The 17,347-nt window shown below is 33.2% G+C and overlaps 1 protein-coding gene across 1 annotated transcript; it reads left to right on the forward strand.

Annotated features, from left to right (window-relative positions):
* The first annotated feature begins 14,742 nt into the window (after positions 1-14,742).
* LOC18032836 (putative F-box protein PP2-B12) lies at positions 14,743-16,422 on the forward strand. Its single transcript, XM_024184473.1, has 3 exons — positions 14,743-15,098; positions 15,515-15,633; positions 15,731-16,422. The coding sequence occupies exons 1-3, from the start codon at positions 14,829-14,831 to the stop codon at positions 16,128-16,130; spliced, it is 789 nt and encodes a 262-aa protein (XP_024040241.1). The 5' UTR covers positions 14,743-14,828; the 3' UTR covers positions 16,131-16,422.
* The last annotated feature ends 925 nt before the right edge of the window (positions 16,423-17,347 follow it).

Consider the following 17,347-nt stretch of genomic DNA (forward strand, 5'->3'; position numbering starts at 1 on the left):
GTTCTTTAGGAATGATGTTTGATAACAGGGAAGATAAGATTCAATTCATTAGGGATGGCTTGAATAAGGAGTCATTGGATGATATCCTTTTGTCTCTAGAAACGCATCCCAGTGGATATGTGCAAGGAGCGATTCTCCAGTTATGGCCATTATTCCAGAAAGAGCATGCACGATATAGTCTCGGGAATCTGACTATAAACGACCCTGTTTGCCAGTTTATAAGAAAACTTGATAGGAAGCCTATCCTCGACCCATAGAGGGCGTTCAAGCCGTTTCTGGACGTAAAACCAGAGGAAGATGTGAGCCACAGTCGCAACTACCTGTAAATATCCTTTTACTTTATTGTTATTTTATTTCACTATTGTCTTATTGTTTGCATTATTGTCTTTAATAATTTTATTACTGTTTGCTTTTTCCTTATTACTGTTTGCTTTTCCCTTTTTACTGTTTCCTTTTTGACTCGCGAGCCACGTGCTTTACGCGTTATTTGACATGGACATGTGACCTCATACACAACTATGACCCACTATCACCAAGACTCTTAAATGTGATTTTCTTTGTCAAGCACTCACAAATTATTTTTGCGAAGTATCACAATGGCAGCTACTCCCAATAGACAATTCAAGAATATTTGTGTGCTTTCTGGATTTACATATGGCAAACATAAAGAGTTCGTTGAGGCAGCCATAGATCTTGGTCGAAGCATAGCAGCGAGAAAAAGTACACTTGGTGTATGGAGGAGGTAATCGAGGGTTATCAAAAATGGTCTCAGAAGCAGCTTTTATCAGAGGAAGTCAAGTGTTAGGCATCATCCCAAGAGTCTTAAAACCATTGGGCAGTTCGTCTGACTCATCAACTGGAGAAGAGTTAGTCGTCTCAGGTATGCAGGAAAGAATAACTTAAATGCTTAATCATGCTGATGCTTTTATTTTCCTTCCAGGAGATCTTGCAACACTAAAGGCACTTATCACGCTAGCATCTTGGGCCCATCTCCACATCCACCAGAAACCCATCGGTTTGTTAAATGTCAATAACTTTTATGATGGCTTTATCGCATTTCTTAACCATGCAATAAAAAACTATTTCATTCCCGCTAATGTGAAAAAACTTTTTATTTGTGCTCACACTGCTAATGAGCTACTTGATCTGTTACAAGCTTATAAACCAGAGCCAGACCCCTGGACCTTTGTGTTGGAGCGTCCAAATAATGATGGTAACAGTAGCAGCAGTAAGAAGTACAAATTAGATTTAACTCTCCGCCTGTAAATATTTTCTTCTGTGTTGCACCACCCAGGTGATGTCTTCTAAACTCTACTTCTTTCCTTTCAAACATTGAGGACAATGTTTCGTTCTGGTTGGGGGGAGGGAATAGTCGACAATTGTGGAATTTTGGTTAAGTTTTTACTAATTTTTTGTTGTAGAAACTAACTGTTGCTAACTTTTTGTGTTGAAGATGGCTGAATATGGAGTGTAGTGACTTTAGAAATGCATCTTCATCGTTTATAAAAAAAAAAAAAATTCAGACATTTTCTTTTTCTTTATTATGTGTTTATGTTTATTTTTTTTCTTTTTAATTTCTCCTCTATAAATATACATTTTCCAACTTTTGAGTCGAAGATGGCTGAATATGGAGTGTAGTTCCTCTAGAAACGCATCTTCTTTAAAAAAAAAAAATCATTTTCGTTTTCTATCATTTTACGTGTAACTTTTCTAATTAGTTTTTATGCATCATTTTCACATTTCTGCATGCATATTTTTCTTTCATGTTTAGAATAGGTTGGGGGGTAGAATGATGTTTAAAAAAAAATGTGTAATTTGTTTTAACATTGGATGACATGATTAATTTCAAATTTTAGTATTTGTATTATCTTTGGTCTTAAGTGATGTTACGCTATGTTTGCTACTTTACATGTTGATGTCGGAGACAAATGTGAGTTGCTTGAAGGAATGAACATGTCATAATAAGTACCAAGTGAGTTTTTGAGCCTATTATTTTTCTTGGAGAATAACCCTTTTGCCCACTCTTTATACAGCTTAGCAGTTTATTATTTTATACACGATCTCTAAATTACTTTTGAGTTAACCCTTAAAAAAAAATTGTAAAAAAAAAAAAAGAGTGTGTTGCTACATTTGGAGGCCCATCTAACTAGTAGATATGGAAGATTATTTAGAGCCCTAAAAGACGATGGAAAAGCCATCTTTGATCCGTTTGAGCCTTTCTAGCCATCCCTTTTATCAAATATCCATAGTTAACCCTTTTGAGCCTTTAAAAAAAAAAAAAAACCTTTTTCTTTGTCAACTTATCATCTTGACCCACTCCGATTTGGAGTATTATCCAATGTCTTATAAGTTCCATCACCTATATATGTTTGAGAAAATGTAAATAATTATGTTGTTCAGTAAAGTTATGCAAAAAAAAAAAAACAAAAACAAACAAAACAAAAGTTGTTGTTTCAAAAGAAAAAAAAATAAAAATAATAGGTGAAATCCACCTTGCAACTTCCAAAAAAAAAAAAAAAATTCTGTGCATTTTTCTCAAACATACACTTTGTTTTCCTTATTTTCCTTCTTTGTTAGCCATGTCCCTAGCCTACGTTACATCCTAATAAAAGTCCTTCCTGATTTTAGGGAACTATAATCTAAAGTAGAAGCTAGTTATATGGGCTAAAAAGATGTAGTGATGCATATAAAAAAAATAATAAATAAATAAATTGAGTTGACTAACAATTTTTATTTGACTTGAGATCGTATTATTTTTAAGCTGAGGGCATATTTATTTCATCTTGGTGAGAGCATGTGATATCACTTCTTCATTATTTTCTCTCAATTACCATTCAATGGAGTGACTATTTTTATTGGGTTTAATTTCTTTGTGAGAGTGTCACTACTTCCAGTGAGATTTTGGGGTTTGACATGTCATTCTTGAAAGTAGCTATAACAAAGTCTACTGGGCTGATTCATGTGGATGGTTGATGTGGGTGTGATGTTACTTTAGACTGGAGATAATGCTTATACTTTTATTTAATTGCTATCATTAATCTGATTGAATAAACACGAGTGTTTCTAAATTTAAAAAAAAAAATCATTTTGAATTTGAATTTTATTTTCGCTTCATTTGCTAGGGACTAGCAATAAGCTGGTTGGGGGGTGTGTTGAGTGTTAGAAAATGCATATTTATAAAGGAGAAAACCGTTATTTTACATTTCAAGTTTTACTAACAACCCTTACTTTTATGTATTTAACCTTCTTGTGATTTAATTACATGTGTTTTATTTTAATTAAGTATTTTATGTATTTTAGGGGCATTATAGTCATTTCACAGTAAAGGAGAGATCAGACGGCAAAACGGACATCACTTTTGAACTCAGGACAGTCGAAAACCTTAAAAGGAGCATAAAAGGAAAAATAGTACTATTCACATGTACGGTACTATTCACATAGACGGATGATGACGTGGCATTGACCGATGATGTGGCATTGACTGATGAGGTGTCACGATCCTGTTGGACTAAAATTCTTATGTACTGTTGATGGTGACGTGGCAGCATATCAGTGGACGAAAAATCTCGCGTACGGTGCATGCTTCACACAGGATTATTTTCAACCAAACCGCGTTACTGTTCATCCGGGTCAAACCGCGTTACTGTTCAAAGTCGGGTCAAACCGTGTTACTGTTCATCCGCGTGGTCAAACCGTGGACTGTTGACTGATGACGTGGCGCAATCCTGAGCGTCCAAACTATTTTTAATCCGATGGCCATGATTTACTCCATGTATCTATAAAAAGGGGGCCTCTCCCCCCTAATTTGATATCTCTGAATCCATTTTTGGGATCCATTTTCTGTAATTCCCTCTCCATCTTGTATTTTCTTCGTATTTTAATAAATTTCCATTTTGCCCCTAGTTCAATTATGAGTGGCTAATTTTCTTTCAAGCTTGGGTTGAAGGTGAAGTCTCAACATGTGTCATGGGCTTAATTTGGTAAATTTATTTTCTTTTCCCCTCTAGTTTTTGTGGATGTTTTGACTTCTCGTCGACAAATAATACTAATCTTGTCTAGTACCGCCTTGGTTTCACCGGCCCTCTAGTACAAGGTTATTATTATTTGGCACGATAAGCCCTTAGCACCATATTGATTAGAGCGTGGTTCATGAGGTGTGGATTCCCCCTCATGATTTAATTGGTATTAATACGGATTATTTAGCCCATGATGCATGTTGATATGGATCCAGATACCCAAGTACGTCATTTCAATATAATTCTCGTCAATTTATTCTCGTCATTTCAATTCTAATTTTAGAATTTATTCTCGCCATTTTAATTTAAGTTTTAGCATATTCCAAATCATTTCCACCATAAATCCAACAACCCATTTACAAAATTAATTCTATACACAATTAAAATCCACCTCCTCGTGAGATCGACACTCGTCACAATTAGTCTATACTACAATAGATTCGTGCGCTTGCGAGTACATTAAAATTTGCACAACATAAACCACAGCTAAAGTTGCAAAAATAAGAGCTTAAATACCGCTTGTGCTATAATTTTAATCTCAAGTATGTGTGGTGGTTTGATCTCAAAGCAAGGATAAAGGCCAGAATGTTATCACTCCAAACCAACTACGTTGCTTAGTGCTTACCTTGTTTTCAAATATGTTGAGCTCAAATATGGATTTCAAAGAAGACCAATAGAGTTCGGCATCTACTTTGAAGGAACCGATAATCGGAAAAGGCAAAGAGCAATACTAGACCCTTAAAAAAAAATTAGGTTCAGCTATCTCAAGACAATATAAGAATTTAGTACTAAGTTTAATTTTTATTGAGCACTAAATTTATGGCTGTTAGGCCTGAGAGAAAAAAAAATACAAAATAAATCTTAACCATTGATTATTTGCTTAAAATAAATAAATTCAGCACCGAATCTTAATTCCTCCAGATAGGGGAGATGGGTGGATGAAGATTGAGATGGGTGAGTTCTTCAATGAAAATAGAGATGATGGCATCTTGGCGTGTACCCGTGTATTCTATTTGATTTTGATAACTTCACCACTTCAGGCCTCATTATACAAGGAATTAAGCTTACTGTCACGGGACGAGAGGTTTCAAGCCCGTGCGGCACTCCCGCATCCCATACTACAAGAGTAAGCCTAGTGGAAGTAGCATAATTTCTACTGGTTTCGCCCTGCCTTGGGCTCGTCAGGAGAACGACTCCAGTTCCCAACCAGTGTGTGTAGGGTTTCGCCTAGACCCCTCTTCAAGGTTAAGTCCTCGACTAGCGACAAGCTCCCCAAACTCAACCGGGTCGGCCTACCTGAACTCCAAAGAGTCTAGGGCCATTGTATTCCCCACACGCATGCCTCTAAAGCACGTCTCCAACAATCTGCACAACCATCGTCGACACTAGCGTACAAGCGCATATCTTGGGTGCCACGATTGCGGTTCGTGACATTCTCCCACCACCATGACCATGCACGTCCTCGTGCATCAAGAGTACGCTCGCAAATGTGCACTTCCGCGCGAAAACGTAAAGATCGGCTTGACAATCTCACCCATGAACTCCCTGCCTACTCGTCCTCGATCCAGGTAGAGGACCCGCGTGCAGACACTGTCCAACTTAGTGCGAACGCTTGGGGGTGTGAGAACCCACATGTTCGTCCCGCTTGTCGACCCTTGTGCCCAAAAGGGTGGGGACCTACGTGGTGCGGCATTGGAGCGCTTGGCGAGCTCGTAACGAGGGCATCAAGAGATGACAAGCGCAACTCTAATACCATTTGTCACGGGACGAGAGGTTTCAAGCCCGTGCGGCACTCCCGCATCCCATACTATGAGAGTAAGCCTAGTGGAAGTAGCACAATTTCGACTGGTTTCGCCCTGCCTTGGGCTTGTCAGGAGAACGGCTCCAGTTCCCAACCAGTGTGTGTAGGGTTTCGCCTAAACCCCTCTTCAAGGTTAAGTCCTCGACTAGCGACAAGCTCCCCAAACTCAACCAGGTCGGCCTGCCTGAACTCCAAAGAGTCTAGGGCCATTGTATTCCCCACACGCACGCCCCTGAAGCACGTCTCCAACAATCTGCACAACCATCATCGACACTAGCGTACAAGCGTATATCTTGGGTGCCACGATTGCGGTTCGTGACATTACGCCCAAAAATGGCTGATTGCTAGATTGAATTATTGAATTAGGATGGGGATATTTCCACCCCCACTATTTTTGTAAATCCTCTCCCCTTCTAGGAAATAATTACAATGAGTTTACAATATTTTTTAAAAATATAAATTAATAAAAAAACTTGTACAGTTAATCAACTAAATCATTCCGTTAATTTTTTTCTTAGGTTATTCGACCATCTTTAATCATAAATTTTAATATAAGTTTTATTTTACTATTTTATTATTATGGTATAAAAAGATAAAATTAGCCTCATAAAACATGAGTTACTATATCTTATAATTTAGGTATTTAATTTTGTGACTTATAATATAATATTTTTAAATGAAATCTAATTATTATTTCCTCACCCTTACGTGTAAATGACTTAAATTTGACAGCCTGTAATTTACATGACAATTGTGCTATCAAGACACTATGTTAGTTTAATTAAAAATAATAATTATATTAATAAAGTAGCATTTAGAAACAATAAGTTTGGTATAAATTAGAAAAATATTGAAGGTGAATTGAATTCTTGATAACTTTACCTTATAAGGGTAAAATAGTCAATTTAAACTTATGTCAAAACAATCTTCGTAATCAAATGTACTAAATAAATCTAAGTCACAAAAAAGTGAATTATTAATTAATTCTCCAAAACTCTTTTTGATTTAAAAATTTTAAAAATAATGTGCAACTTTTATAATTATTTTTTGAAAATAGGGTGGATTCACAAAAAAAAAAAAAAAAATCGGGTGAAGATATCATCACTCATTGAATTATTTGGCAGAAAAATTGTGCCGCTTTAAATACCAAAGTTGTGACTCTAATGCATTTAGATTTTCCATAGTATGGTACGTATGGATATTTACAAATACAAGATCAATCCAAATTCTTAATTTCTAATTATAAAAAAATGATGAGACCGATTATTTTGGAAGCCATGTGAAAATTAATTTGGCCCACAGCTCAATAAAAATTAATATTTGTTACAAGCGTGATGATATTTAACCCTCAAATTATCTTAACATGCTTTATTTTTTAATTTATCTTATTACTTTTCAAAATTATCCTTATTCATAATTATTTTATTTTATTCTCCCTCCCCCGGCCCCACCCCATCTCTCTAACATAACCATCACAACCGCTACCTACCTTTATTCATAAGTTCATCACCACTACCGCTTATCTTCTTTACCATCAATCCACCACTAGATCACTTCCTTCAACATATGATGAATTTCGATATTGTGTTTTGTTAAATTGGATGAACAAGTGGTGGATTTTGTTGTTATTAATGACATTGGTTTTGATTTTTGCGATAAACCTAAAATTTTATTTAATGTCAATTTGGGATATGATTAAAAGATAATATTTGATTCAAATGGTGAATCAATTAAAAAAAGATAAAAGAAATGAGAAGTTAATCTATTGAGAGCTTGAAGAGAAAAAAATATTTATTTTTTAATAATAACAATTTTGAGAATAAAAATACTAAGGGGGTCAAATATCACCTCTTTTGTTATAAAAATGATTGAAAAATCCAGCCCACCCCTCCCAAGTTAGGCCTGGGCTTTCAAGGGCCAAGACTTTCTTTGAAAGCCTGGGCGTCGGCTGGGGAAATCCGATCTGAGCCGGTCCATTTGTGATCCCCACTCCTCATCTCGTTTGTAAAGTAATAAACACATGTTGCATGCCATTTTGAATTTTCTTGTTCTTCATTCGACATTGTGGCGATTTTGAACAAAGCTAAAGCATTGATATGAAATTTCTGCAACCACCTTTCATGAGTAGGGATGAGAATGAGAAGGGGAGGTGACCGATATCTGCATACCATCTTTGATATTTTGCATATATCTCTAACGTCTCCTTGTTCCAATTAGAATTGATTAAGAGGAAGGAACGGAGATTCCCAAATAATAACAGAAGATCTTTGAGGGTCTTTGATTCTTGAATAAATATTTTTTTATTCTTTGAACTTGATTTAATCATATTAAAATAAAATTTGATAATATGTCTTACATTAACATTAGTCCATTACAAAAATCACACTACAAAATACAAATCATCAGAATAATTATCTCTGTTAATCTTCATAATCCTATAACAAAAAGAAAAAGAAATTATTTTTATATCAATCATGAAATAAATAAAATGATTATAATATTTAAATAAATGAGATAAGCACACAGCATGTGCTACTGGGTTATAATGAGATGAGGATGAGCTAGTTGCTAATTGCGACACGAATAATTTGGAAAGGATGAGTGAGACCGTTACAAAGTCACTTATAATTTGATTTCTAGATTGTGTGCTTGTAGGATTATAGGTGCTAATTGCGACACGAATAATTTAGAAAGGATGAGCGAGATCGTGATAAAGTCACTTAGGATTTGATTTCTAGATTGTGTGCTTGTAGGGTTATAGGCTTTATATTAACTAATATTTATATTATTTTTATAGATATTTTAATATTTATTATTTACATCAATATTTAATATTTTACTGTTTAAATTTTATTATTTGTTTACTAATAATGGCATAAAAATAAAATTAAAAATAAAAATAAAAAACTTGGGAGAGAATTGGAATTCCACCCCATCCCCCCGTTACTTTCCAAAATAAAATATTAGTAAAAAAATTATTTTCTTCTCTTTTTTAAATAAAATTAAATATAAAATCATCCTTATACATTTTTCAAATGAGTTCTGCTATTTGAACGAAATGAAGATAAAGGGACGACAGAAAAAATTGCCACGTGAATCAACTGGGATTAATGGAAACCAAAAATTGGCACGTGAATCAAGCAGCTTTTGTCCCTTTGTCTATTACTTTTTGAATTTAAAAAATAAAATAATCAAAAAAAAGTAACAAAAAGTAACAAAAAGAAAGGAAAGGGAGATTACTTTTTGAGTTCTGTAGTCTCTCTCTATTTCTCTCATTTACGTGAGTTCTCTGTGTTCAAGAAGGCAAAATTCAAACGAGTTCGATCTCTGCAACTCACAAATTCCGTCTCTGCATCTCAATTATCACAAGGAATAAATTAGATCTAGATCTACAAACAGAGGTGAGAGATGTTTAAATGGTTAGAATATTTAATTTAAATTGCAAAAATTCGTAGATTTTTACTTTTTATATATTTAAATTGTTATGAATTGTTATGATTTTTTTTAATTTAAATGGCTGGAAATAATGGAATAGATTATAATAATTTCTGAATGTGTTTTATATATGTTAGGATTTTTTAAATTTAAATGGTTGGAAATAATGAAATAAATTATAACAATTTTTTAATGTGTTTTATATATGTTAGGATTTTTCTTAATTTAAATGACTGGAATAATACAATAAATTATAACAATTTCTAACTGTGTTTTATATATGTTAGGATTTTTTTAATTTAAATTGCTGAAAATAATGAAATAAATTATAACAATTTCCGGATGTGTTTTATATATTTAAGTTGTTAGGATTTTATAATTTAAATTGTTGGAGATAATGGAATAAATTATAAAAATTTGTGGATGTGTTTTATATATTTAAATTGTTAGGAATTTTCGTTACTGGACAAAATGTTATATAAGTTTCTTAATACAAAATGTTATAGATTTTGCATGAAGCATCAATTCAAGCAAATGAGGAAAAACTTAGGAAATTTGAAACCGTGGGAACAATTCATACACAACAATCATTTTATTTAAATTATTTAAATTTATACATAACATGGGGTACAATTTCATTTATGCAAAATACATATAGCAACGATTATCCCTAAAATACAACATACAATGGATAATATATGCAGAATAATACAATCATTTCTGCCTTTATCATTTTGCACAGCTTTGTCACATGTAGGCACTTCAGTTTGCACCTCCTTTTCGAGTGTTTCCACAATAAATTTTGTAGTTTCTAACATATTGGATGTCTCTCGCAATTTATCATGCCTTTTTATGTAATCATTGTAGGCTATTTCGGCATCCAACAAAGATGTATAAGATTTATAAGAATTCCCTTTGAATCCATTTACTTGCATCTGACATTCAGGCCAAGAATTGTATATGTCCGGCTTTCGTCCTTTGAAAACAACATAACAGTTTTGAGTAGGCATTTGAATTCTACATTGGAAAATTTTAGATCAATATTCTAGACTTTTATGCTAAGAATTTCAACTGCTAACAATAAGAGAGAATTTCAAAACCAGGAGGGAAAAAAAGAGTAACATTTTAACCTTCTGAAAAAGAATGGGAGCCTCACAGCAAAGCACAAAGGCCAGCATCAACCAAGAAACTAATTTCTGCAACTGTAAGTGAGACAGATCACAGCAACTTGCACCAAAAGAAAACGAGAAAATGAATATCCAGCAAACATATCCAGCAAACAAATTCAGACCAAAAGAAAACGAGAAAATAAACATCCAGCAAACATTTTCTGAACAATTAATATTTCCCAACATAGTACCAAGTCAAAAGAAGGGCAAAAAGAAAATAAAAATCAAATTTTGATCTAAAGCAATGCGGAGCGGGATCCGAACTGAGTTAAAAAAAAAATGAAATAACTTAAAAGCAAATCTGGTTACCCTTTTGAAAACCCAAGTGCATAGATCCAAAGTCGGAACTCAACAATCAATAATAACCAAACAAATGAATTTTCACAGAGTCGACACTCAAAAACAGAGCAGTGAGCAGTAATAAATGCCTTGTTAGTATCTATGAAGACGAGTGAGAAAATGAAAACCAGAGGCTGAGGCTCTGACGTTCAGTGTCTCTGAAGAAGAAGAAGAAGCACTGAAGCAACGAATTAAATGAACACGAGGCCGTACCATGTGAGCTACGGTACACATTCACACACGCAAACAAAATCAAATCCAACACCACCAACAACAACTCACCCATGTTTCCAATTTTTTTAATACAAAATTTTCAATTATTTATCTTTTTCTTATCATCTTTGTCCGATCGTGCAAGAAAAAAAGTTATAATTATAAAATTAAAAAAAATACTTACGGAAGAAATGCTAACACTGTCAATCTCAAAATTTCATCATCCATAACATAAAAAAATAAAAATAAAATAAAAAGAAATGCTTACGGATGCAGCAAGCAACAACTACAAGTCTCCAAAGCAGCGACGTCGTAGTAGATCTGGGCTGGGCGATCGTGTTCGTTCTAGATCTGGGGTTGGGCGAGAAAAAAAAAATGGCTGGTAACGAACGAAGCCCGCTCAATGGAGGGGAGTCTGGTAATGAAGCAAACTCAATGGAGGGGGAGTAAAATGAGTGGTTGGGGAGTGTGTGTAAAAGGGGGAGTAAAACGAAGCAAACTGATGTCTGGTAATGAAGCAAACTCAATGGAGGAAGAGTAAAATGAGTGGTTAGGGAGTGTGTGTAAAAAGTGGAGTAAAACGAAGCAAACTCATTTTTTTTTATTTCGTGTGGGTCCATACAATATTAAAAGAAGCAAAAATCAACGCTTGAAACGAGTGAAACGGCAATTCAAACTTGTGTTTCTGTCGTCCCTTTATCTTCATTGAGTTCGTTCATCATTTTCCTTTTCAAATAAAGAAAACTTGTAAGACCCAGGCTGCCGAAATTTCCGTTATCCGAGATTATTATTATTATTATTATTATTATTTAGATAAGACTTTTAAAATTTGACTTGGTTGACGTGTAGCACCATTTTGCCGCACGTTTACTCCAACAACCGGGGCCAAGGCCTGGACCTAAGCGGCTTAGGCTGACCCCAAGTCACAGGCTAAGGCCCCACCACCAAACAAAGACCCTTTTTCCTTTTCATGAATCACCTTTCAATCCCACATTTCATGAATCATTCACTAAACTTTTTGTTTTTTATATTATGAAAAATTTTAGAATATATTTGAAGTATTACCTTAATTATATAATAAATAAATAATATTATGATATATATAGAGTTATTTTAAAAAATTAATTATGTAAATAAGTTATATTAAATTTTAATTACACATATTATACAGATATTAATTAATTATATGACATCTAATATATTTATTTCTCATGTATTATTAAGTAAGTAGGTTTAACCAAAAAAAAAAAGTATATTATACATTCCTTAGATATGATTTGGACATTTAACGCTCAGATTCAATGCAATAAATAAATTTCTATTTTTTCATCTGCAACCCACGTTCAAATTTTTGTCTACGGCTACTGGTGCAATGTTGAGGCATTTAGAAATCAATTTAAGATTAAATGACTTTGGTCCATTTTTGACTTAAACAATTTGAAGAAGCAATCTTGCATATGAAAAGGCAAGGCACTGCTATTATTAGCATTAGAATTATTAGGTGCTGCGAGTTAATTGTAGACATTAGGAAAGACAAGTAAAATGGATATCACCGATACTTTACCGGCAGAGTACAAATTTGGGATTATAAATTTTAATAAAAGTTTTGTAAATGAACTTTGCATATGCGATAACTCAAATTTGAATAATTCTATAAGAAAAGGGTTAGTATTTATTAGGTGAGATTTTGTACTCTCATCTAAGCCTTTTAAATCATAATAGTAAGATCCAAAATGTTGTTCTCCCAAATATTTTCACTGGTTTTTAACCACGACGGCTTCCAATGTAATAACCTTGTCAATTGATTTTGGAGAAAATTTGATTGAGATGATAGACCTATTACTATGGATTGATCATCCTGACAAGAGTTTCGGAACAGTAAATATTATATGCTAAATTTTTATGTAAGTTCGTGGTCACCGAAGTTCTAAATAATAATAAAAATAAGGATCTAAAAAAGATATTCTCTTACATATTATCATATTTTTGTAATAACCTTCGAGTTGACTTTACAACAAAACATGATCGAGATGAAAGAATTATCGGTGAGTCTTGACTATCCTGACAAGACCTTCGAAACATTACACACACTCTAATCACACTTTAGCACAAGCACAACACAAATTAAAATATTTCCCTCTTTAAGATTGATGTAAGGGAAAACATACCCCTGATCAAATTAACTAGACTACCCCTTTGAGACAACGGTGCTTTTAACCTCTTTCATCCTTATTTTATGTTATCAATTGCTTGCTAATAATCTTACAATTAATCATGTTAATTTTAGATTACCCTGTCATCAATTAATTATTCTCAAATCACCTTTCTTACTTTTGAAAACCTCAGGTTACTCTCCACTTTTATTAAGATGACAAAAAAAAATTATAATCCCAAATTTACCATTAATCATCATTACTCTTTCTTGCCAATAGATAATCGTTACTTCATTCTGGCCGGTCATCCATCTCTATGCGGGAACAATATTATTAAAATTATATGCTTCTGCCGACCAGTTCGCATTTTTTTCCACGGGCTGTTGGTGCAATTTCCTAACTCATTAGACCTGTCCAAAGTTCAAACCCTTGTGGAACAAGTATCCAAACGAGTAGAAAGCAGGAACTTTCATCCACTACTGCTGTATAATTTAATAATTTTAAAAGGGTCCGCCTAACTTACGTTGAATGTAAGTTACGGTCAGCCTGTGAAATTTCATCTAGCCCCCTATGCTCTATATTATTTATATTTTATTCATGAATATTATAAACTTCTTGAAATGTAAAATTTCGTTTAACCCCTTATACTCAATTTTATTTTATTGAAACCATAGAGTATGAATTCGCCCCCATAATTTTAAATTCTCAAAATAACCTCCATTTAATTAAAAAATATAATTATTGTTAAATTAATTATAATTATAATTTTATTATAATCATAAATACTTTTTTAATAGATTATTGTTATTATTAATAACGATAATAAAAAATATTATAATTAATTAATCTATTAACAATAATTAATAATATTTTTTATTAAATTGTTAGTAATAATAATAATAATTAATGATAATTAACATATTTATGATTATAATAAAATGGAATAAACATTGAGTCTATATTTATGTAGAAGACTCTTTTATATTTCTATACTTTTTAATTTCAAGTACTTTCAGGATTTTTTGTTACTTTGATAAATAATAGTTTCGTAGGCATCTCATTATTAAACGGTCATTTTTAAGTGCTTTTTGCTAAGTTGTTACACCTTGGAGGATGTAAACACATTTTTCTTGCTTCTATTTTTTAAATGCAAAATTATTTTTATTGGGTCAAGCTTAAAATTTTAACAGAAATTGTCATTCATTGGTCTCTTGAAATCCGATAATGAGTATTTAAAGTCGAAGGTAGCATTAGCAATACATTTACTATTAGTTAGATAATCATTAATTATTATTATTATTATTAACAATTTATAATACTTTTTATTCTTGTTATTAATAATAACAATAATCTATTAAAAAAATATTTATGATTATAATAAAATTATAATTATAATTATAATTCATTTAAAAATAATTATATTTTTTAATTAAATGAAGGTTATTTTGAGAATTTAAAATTATGGGGGCGAATTCATACTCTATGGTTTCAATAAAATAAAATTGAGTATAAGGGATTAAACAAAATTTTACATTTCAAAAAGTTTATAATATTCATGAATACAATATAAATAATATAGAGCATAGGGGGCTAGATGAAATTTCACAACCTTCTCCATTGAACTTGTACAAATAAAGCTTAACAAAGAAGTATCGGGTGATGTGAGTTTTAAAGAGCAGGAAATTAAAAGACAGCAAGTCAAATGGATATCACAATTGCTCTGCCTGCGGAGTGTATTTCCAATATCATTTCTCTTACAACTCCTCGCGATGCTTGCAGATTATCAGTGGTGTCTCCTGTATTCAAATCAGCCGCTGATTCAGATTCCGTGTGGGAGAATTTTCTGCCGTCTGATTACAAGCAGATCATTTCCAACTCTGTCTCTGATTCATCTTTGATCACTTCCCTGTCGAAGAAAGATCTTTATTTTCATCTCTGTCGCAACCCCATCATCATCAACAATGGTACTATGGTAAGTCAAAGTTGACTTAGCTTCTATCTAAACAAATCATATACTATATATTAATGTTTTACCTCAGTTTATTCTGCTATTTGTGTAGAAAATTTTTATTTTGGAGTATTATGAATATTAATATTAACACCAAGAGCTTCATCAGATGTACGTTTAACCAAACAAGATGGTTGACTTCTTGTTCATTGTAATATCCAAAAAACGACATGCTAACTATACCTTGAACTCATCAAAATTTTTTACTTGAATTTTCATCTTGTTCCGTACAAACACAATTTTATATTATCTTTGATGTTTTGAGTTCTAAGCTTTTATTAATTAACACCCAGATGCAATCTTAGTAAGCATTGAAATGGAGAAACTTATACACCAAAACTGATTTTATAGAAAAGCTAACATCATGAATACTTTGACAGAGCTTTGCGCTGGAGCCGGAGAGTGGGAAAAAATGTTACATGGTTGGGGCAAAAGGGCTTTCCATAGCATGGGGAGATGAACCTAACCATTGGATATTGACTTCTCTACCGGAGTCTAGGTTTGTTCATATATATTGGCATTGCACGTTTGCATTTTTTAGTGTACAATCGATTTTGTCACCAGTGTAATTTGCTCACGTGTCAATGCACTGACAGGTTTCCTGAGGTGGCTGAACTCAAGTATGTGTGGTGGTTTGATGTCAAAGCAATGATAGAGACCAAAATTTTGTCACTCAGAACCAACTATGCATCTTACCTTGTTTTTAAGTTCGTAGAGTCAAAGTATGGATTTGAGAGAAGACCAGTAGAGTCTGGGGTCTACATTGAAGGATGCGATAACGGGCATAGGCGAAGACTGTTGCTAGATCCTTCAAGAAATATGGCTCGATTATCTCAAGACAGGGGAGATGGGTGGATGGAAATTGAGATGGGCGAGTTCTTCAATGAAAATGGAGATGATGGCATGTTGGTGTGTAGTCTATTTGAATTTGATGGCTTCATTACCAAGCACGGCCTCATTATACAAGGGATTGAGCTGAGGCCTAAAAGTGGCTGATAGCTGTATTGAATTATGGTTTTGACAATGCAACATTTAGTCATTTGGTGACGCATGTAAGCTATTTAGGTGGGTCAATCAACCAAGAACGCGACAAATACTTCTTTTTTTCATTCATGAAGGAATAGCAATAACAGAGAGGTGGCATAATTTTATTGTTGAATGCATTAGGTTAATGATGATATCCATATTAATTGAGCTTTCATGTATTTTTATTAATGACTTGTAAAATAACCTTGAATCACCTGGCGTTCCTAGCTAACTTGAATTTTCTTGTTCTTCAAGATAATAATGACTTTGAACAAAGTTAAGCATTGCTATTTCTTTACAACATTTAATTTACAAGACTTGACAGATGGAGCTCCATTTTGTTGCACATCCAATTCGATGCATGAATATTAGACTGAGACAAATGTTTGCGAAAATGAATCGGATGTTCGATTTATTGCCTCAGTGAATACGTAGTCTTGGGCCAAGCACTCACTCCATCAAGCAAGCCGTGACATGGCACGTGGCGGAACTGAATAATGTGACCTGTGAGGAGGATTCAGCAAGTCCCCAAGAATACTATTGGTGTAGAGCTCTCAGGGGTAAGCTCAGAGGACTTTAACAAGACAAACTTGGATCTGTCCTTTGTAAAAGACAATGATCAAGAGCCATCGGAGTGGATCCTTTATATCCATAGGATCTTAGCTACAGTTGTGGATGATTTTGTAAGCAAATTACTTTTAAGACCAGAGTTATTATTAAAGAATGATTTTATTCTAAGTCTTCATTTATTTATGGGAAACAGATACCTACACTCTTAAGATTTGAAAAAATAACCATGTAAACCTCAAGTTTTTAATAAATGATACACTCTCAAGATTTGAAAAGTAATCATATATACTCCAAGTCTTTAATAAGGGATACTGAGACTCCCTTTTGAATAACATAGTTGTTGGTTCCACATAATTCGTAAAACCTCAATTGTATTGTAAAATTTCTCTGTAAAAAGATTAGTTAAATGGTTTGATGTTAAGAGCCTGAAATCTCGTGATCATGAAATGGCACAACTCTTCGAGTTATATGTCGACAAACATGACACAGTCTTAATAAACTTTGTATACTCATGAAATTGGGATAAAAAGTTGGTCTCCCTAGCATTATTCACATTATTATTAGCAACATAAACAGAACTTTCCACTATAGAAGACGAAATCACTCAAATAAATCAC

Source organism: Citrus clementina, unplaced genomic scaffold (assembly GCF_000493195.1).
Source record: "Citrus clementina cultivar Clemenules unplaced genomic scaffold, Citrus_clementina_v1.0 scaffold_9, whole genome shotgun sequence".
NCBI classification, from domain to species: Eukaryota; Viridiplantae; Streptophyta; class Magnoliopsida; order Sapindales; family Rutaceae; genus Citrus; species Citrus x clementina.

Coding starts and splice junctions, on each gene's coding strand:
- LOC18032836 (XM_024184473.1), top strand. CDS start 14,829: ATGGATATCACAATTGCTCTGCCTGCGGAGTGTATTTCCAATATCATT. Junction 15,099..15,514: donor TCATCAACAATGGTACTATG/GTAAGTCAAAGT, acceptor ATACTTTGACAG/AGCTTTGCGCTGGAGCCGGA. Junction 15,634..15,730: donor ACTTCTCTACCGGAGTCTAG/GTTTGTTCATAT, acceptor ATGCACTGACAG/GTTTCCTGAGGTGGCTGAAC.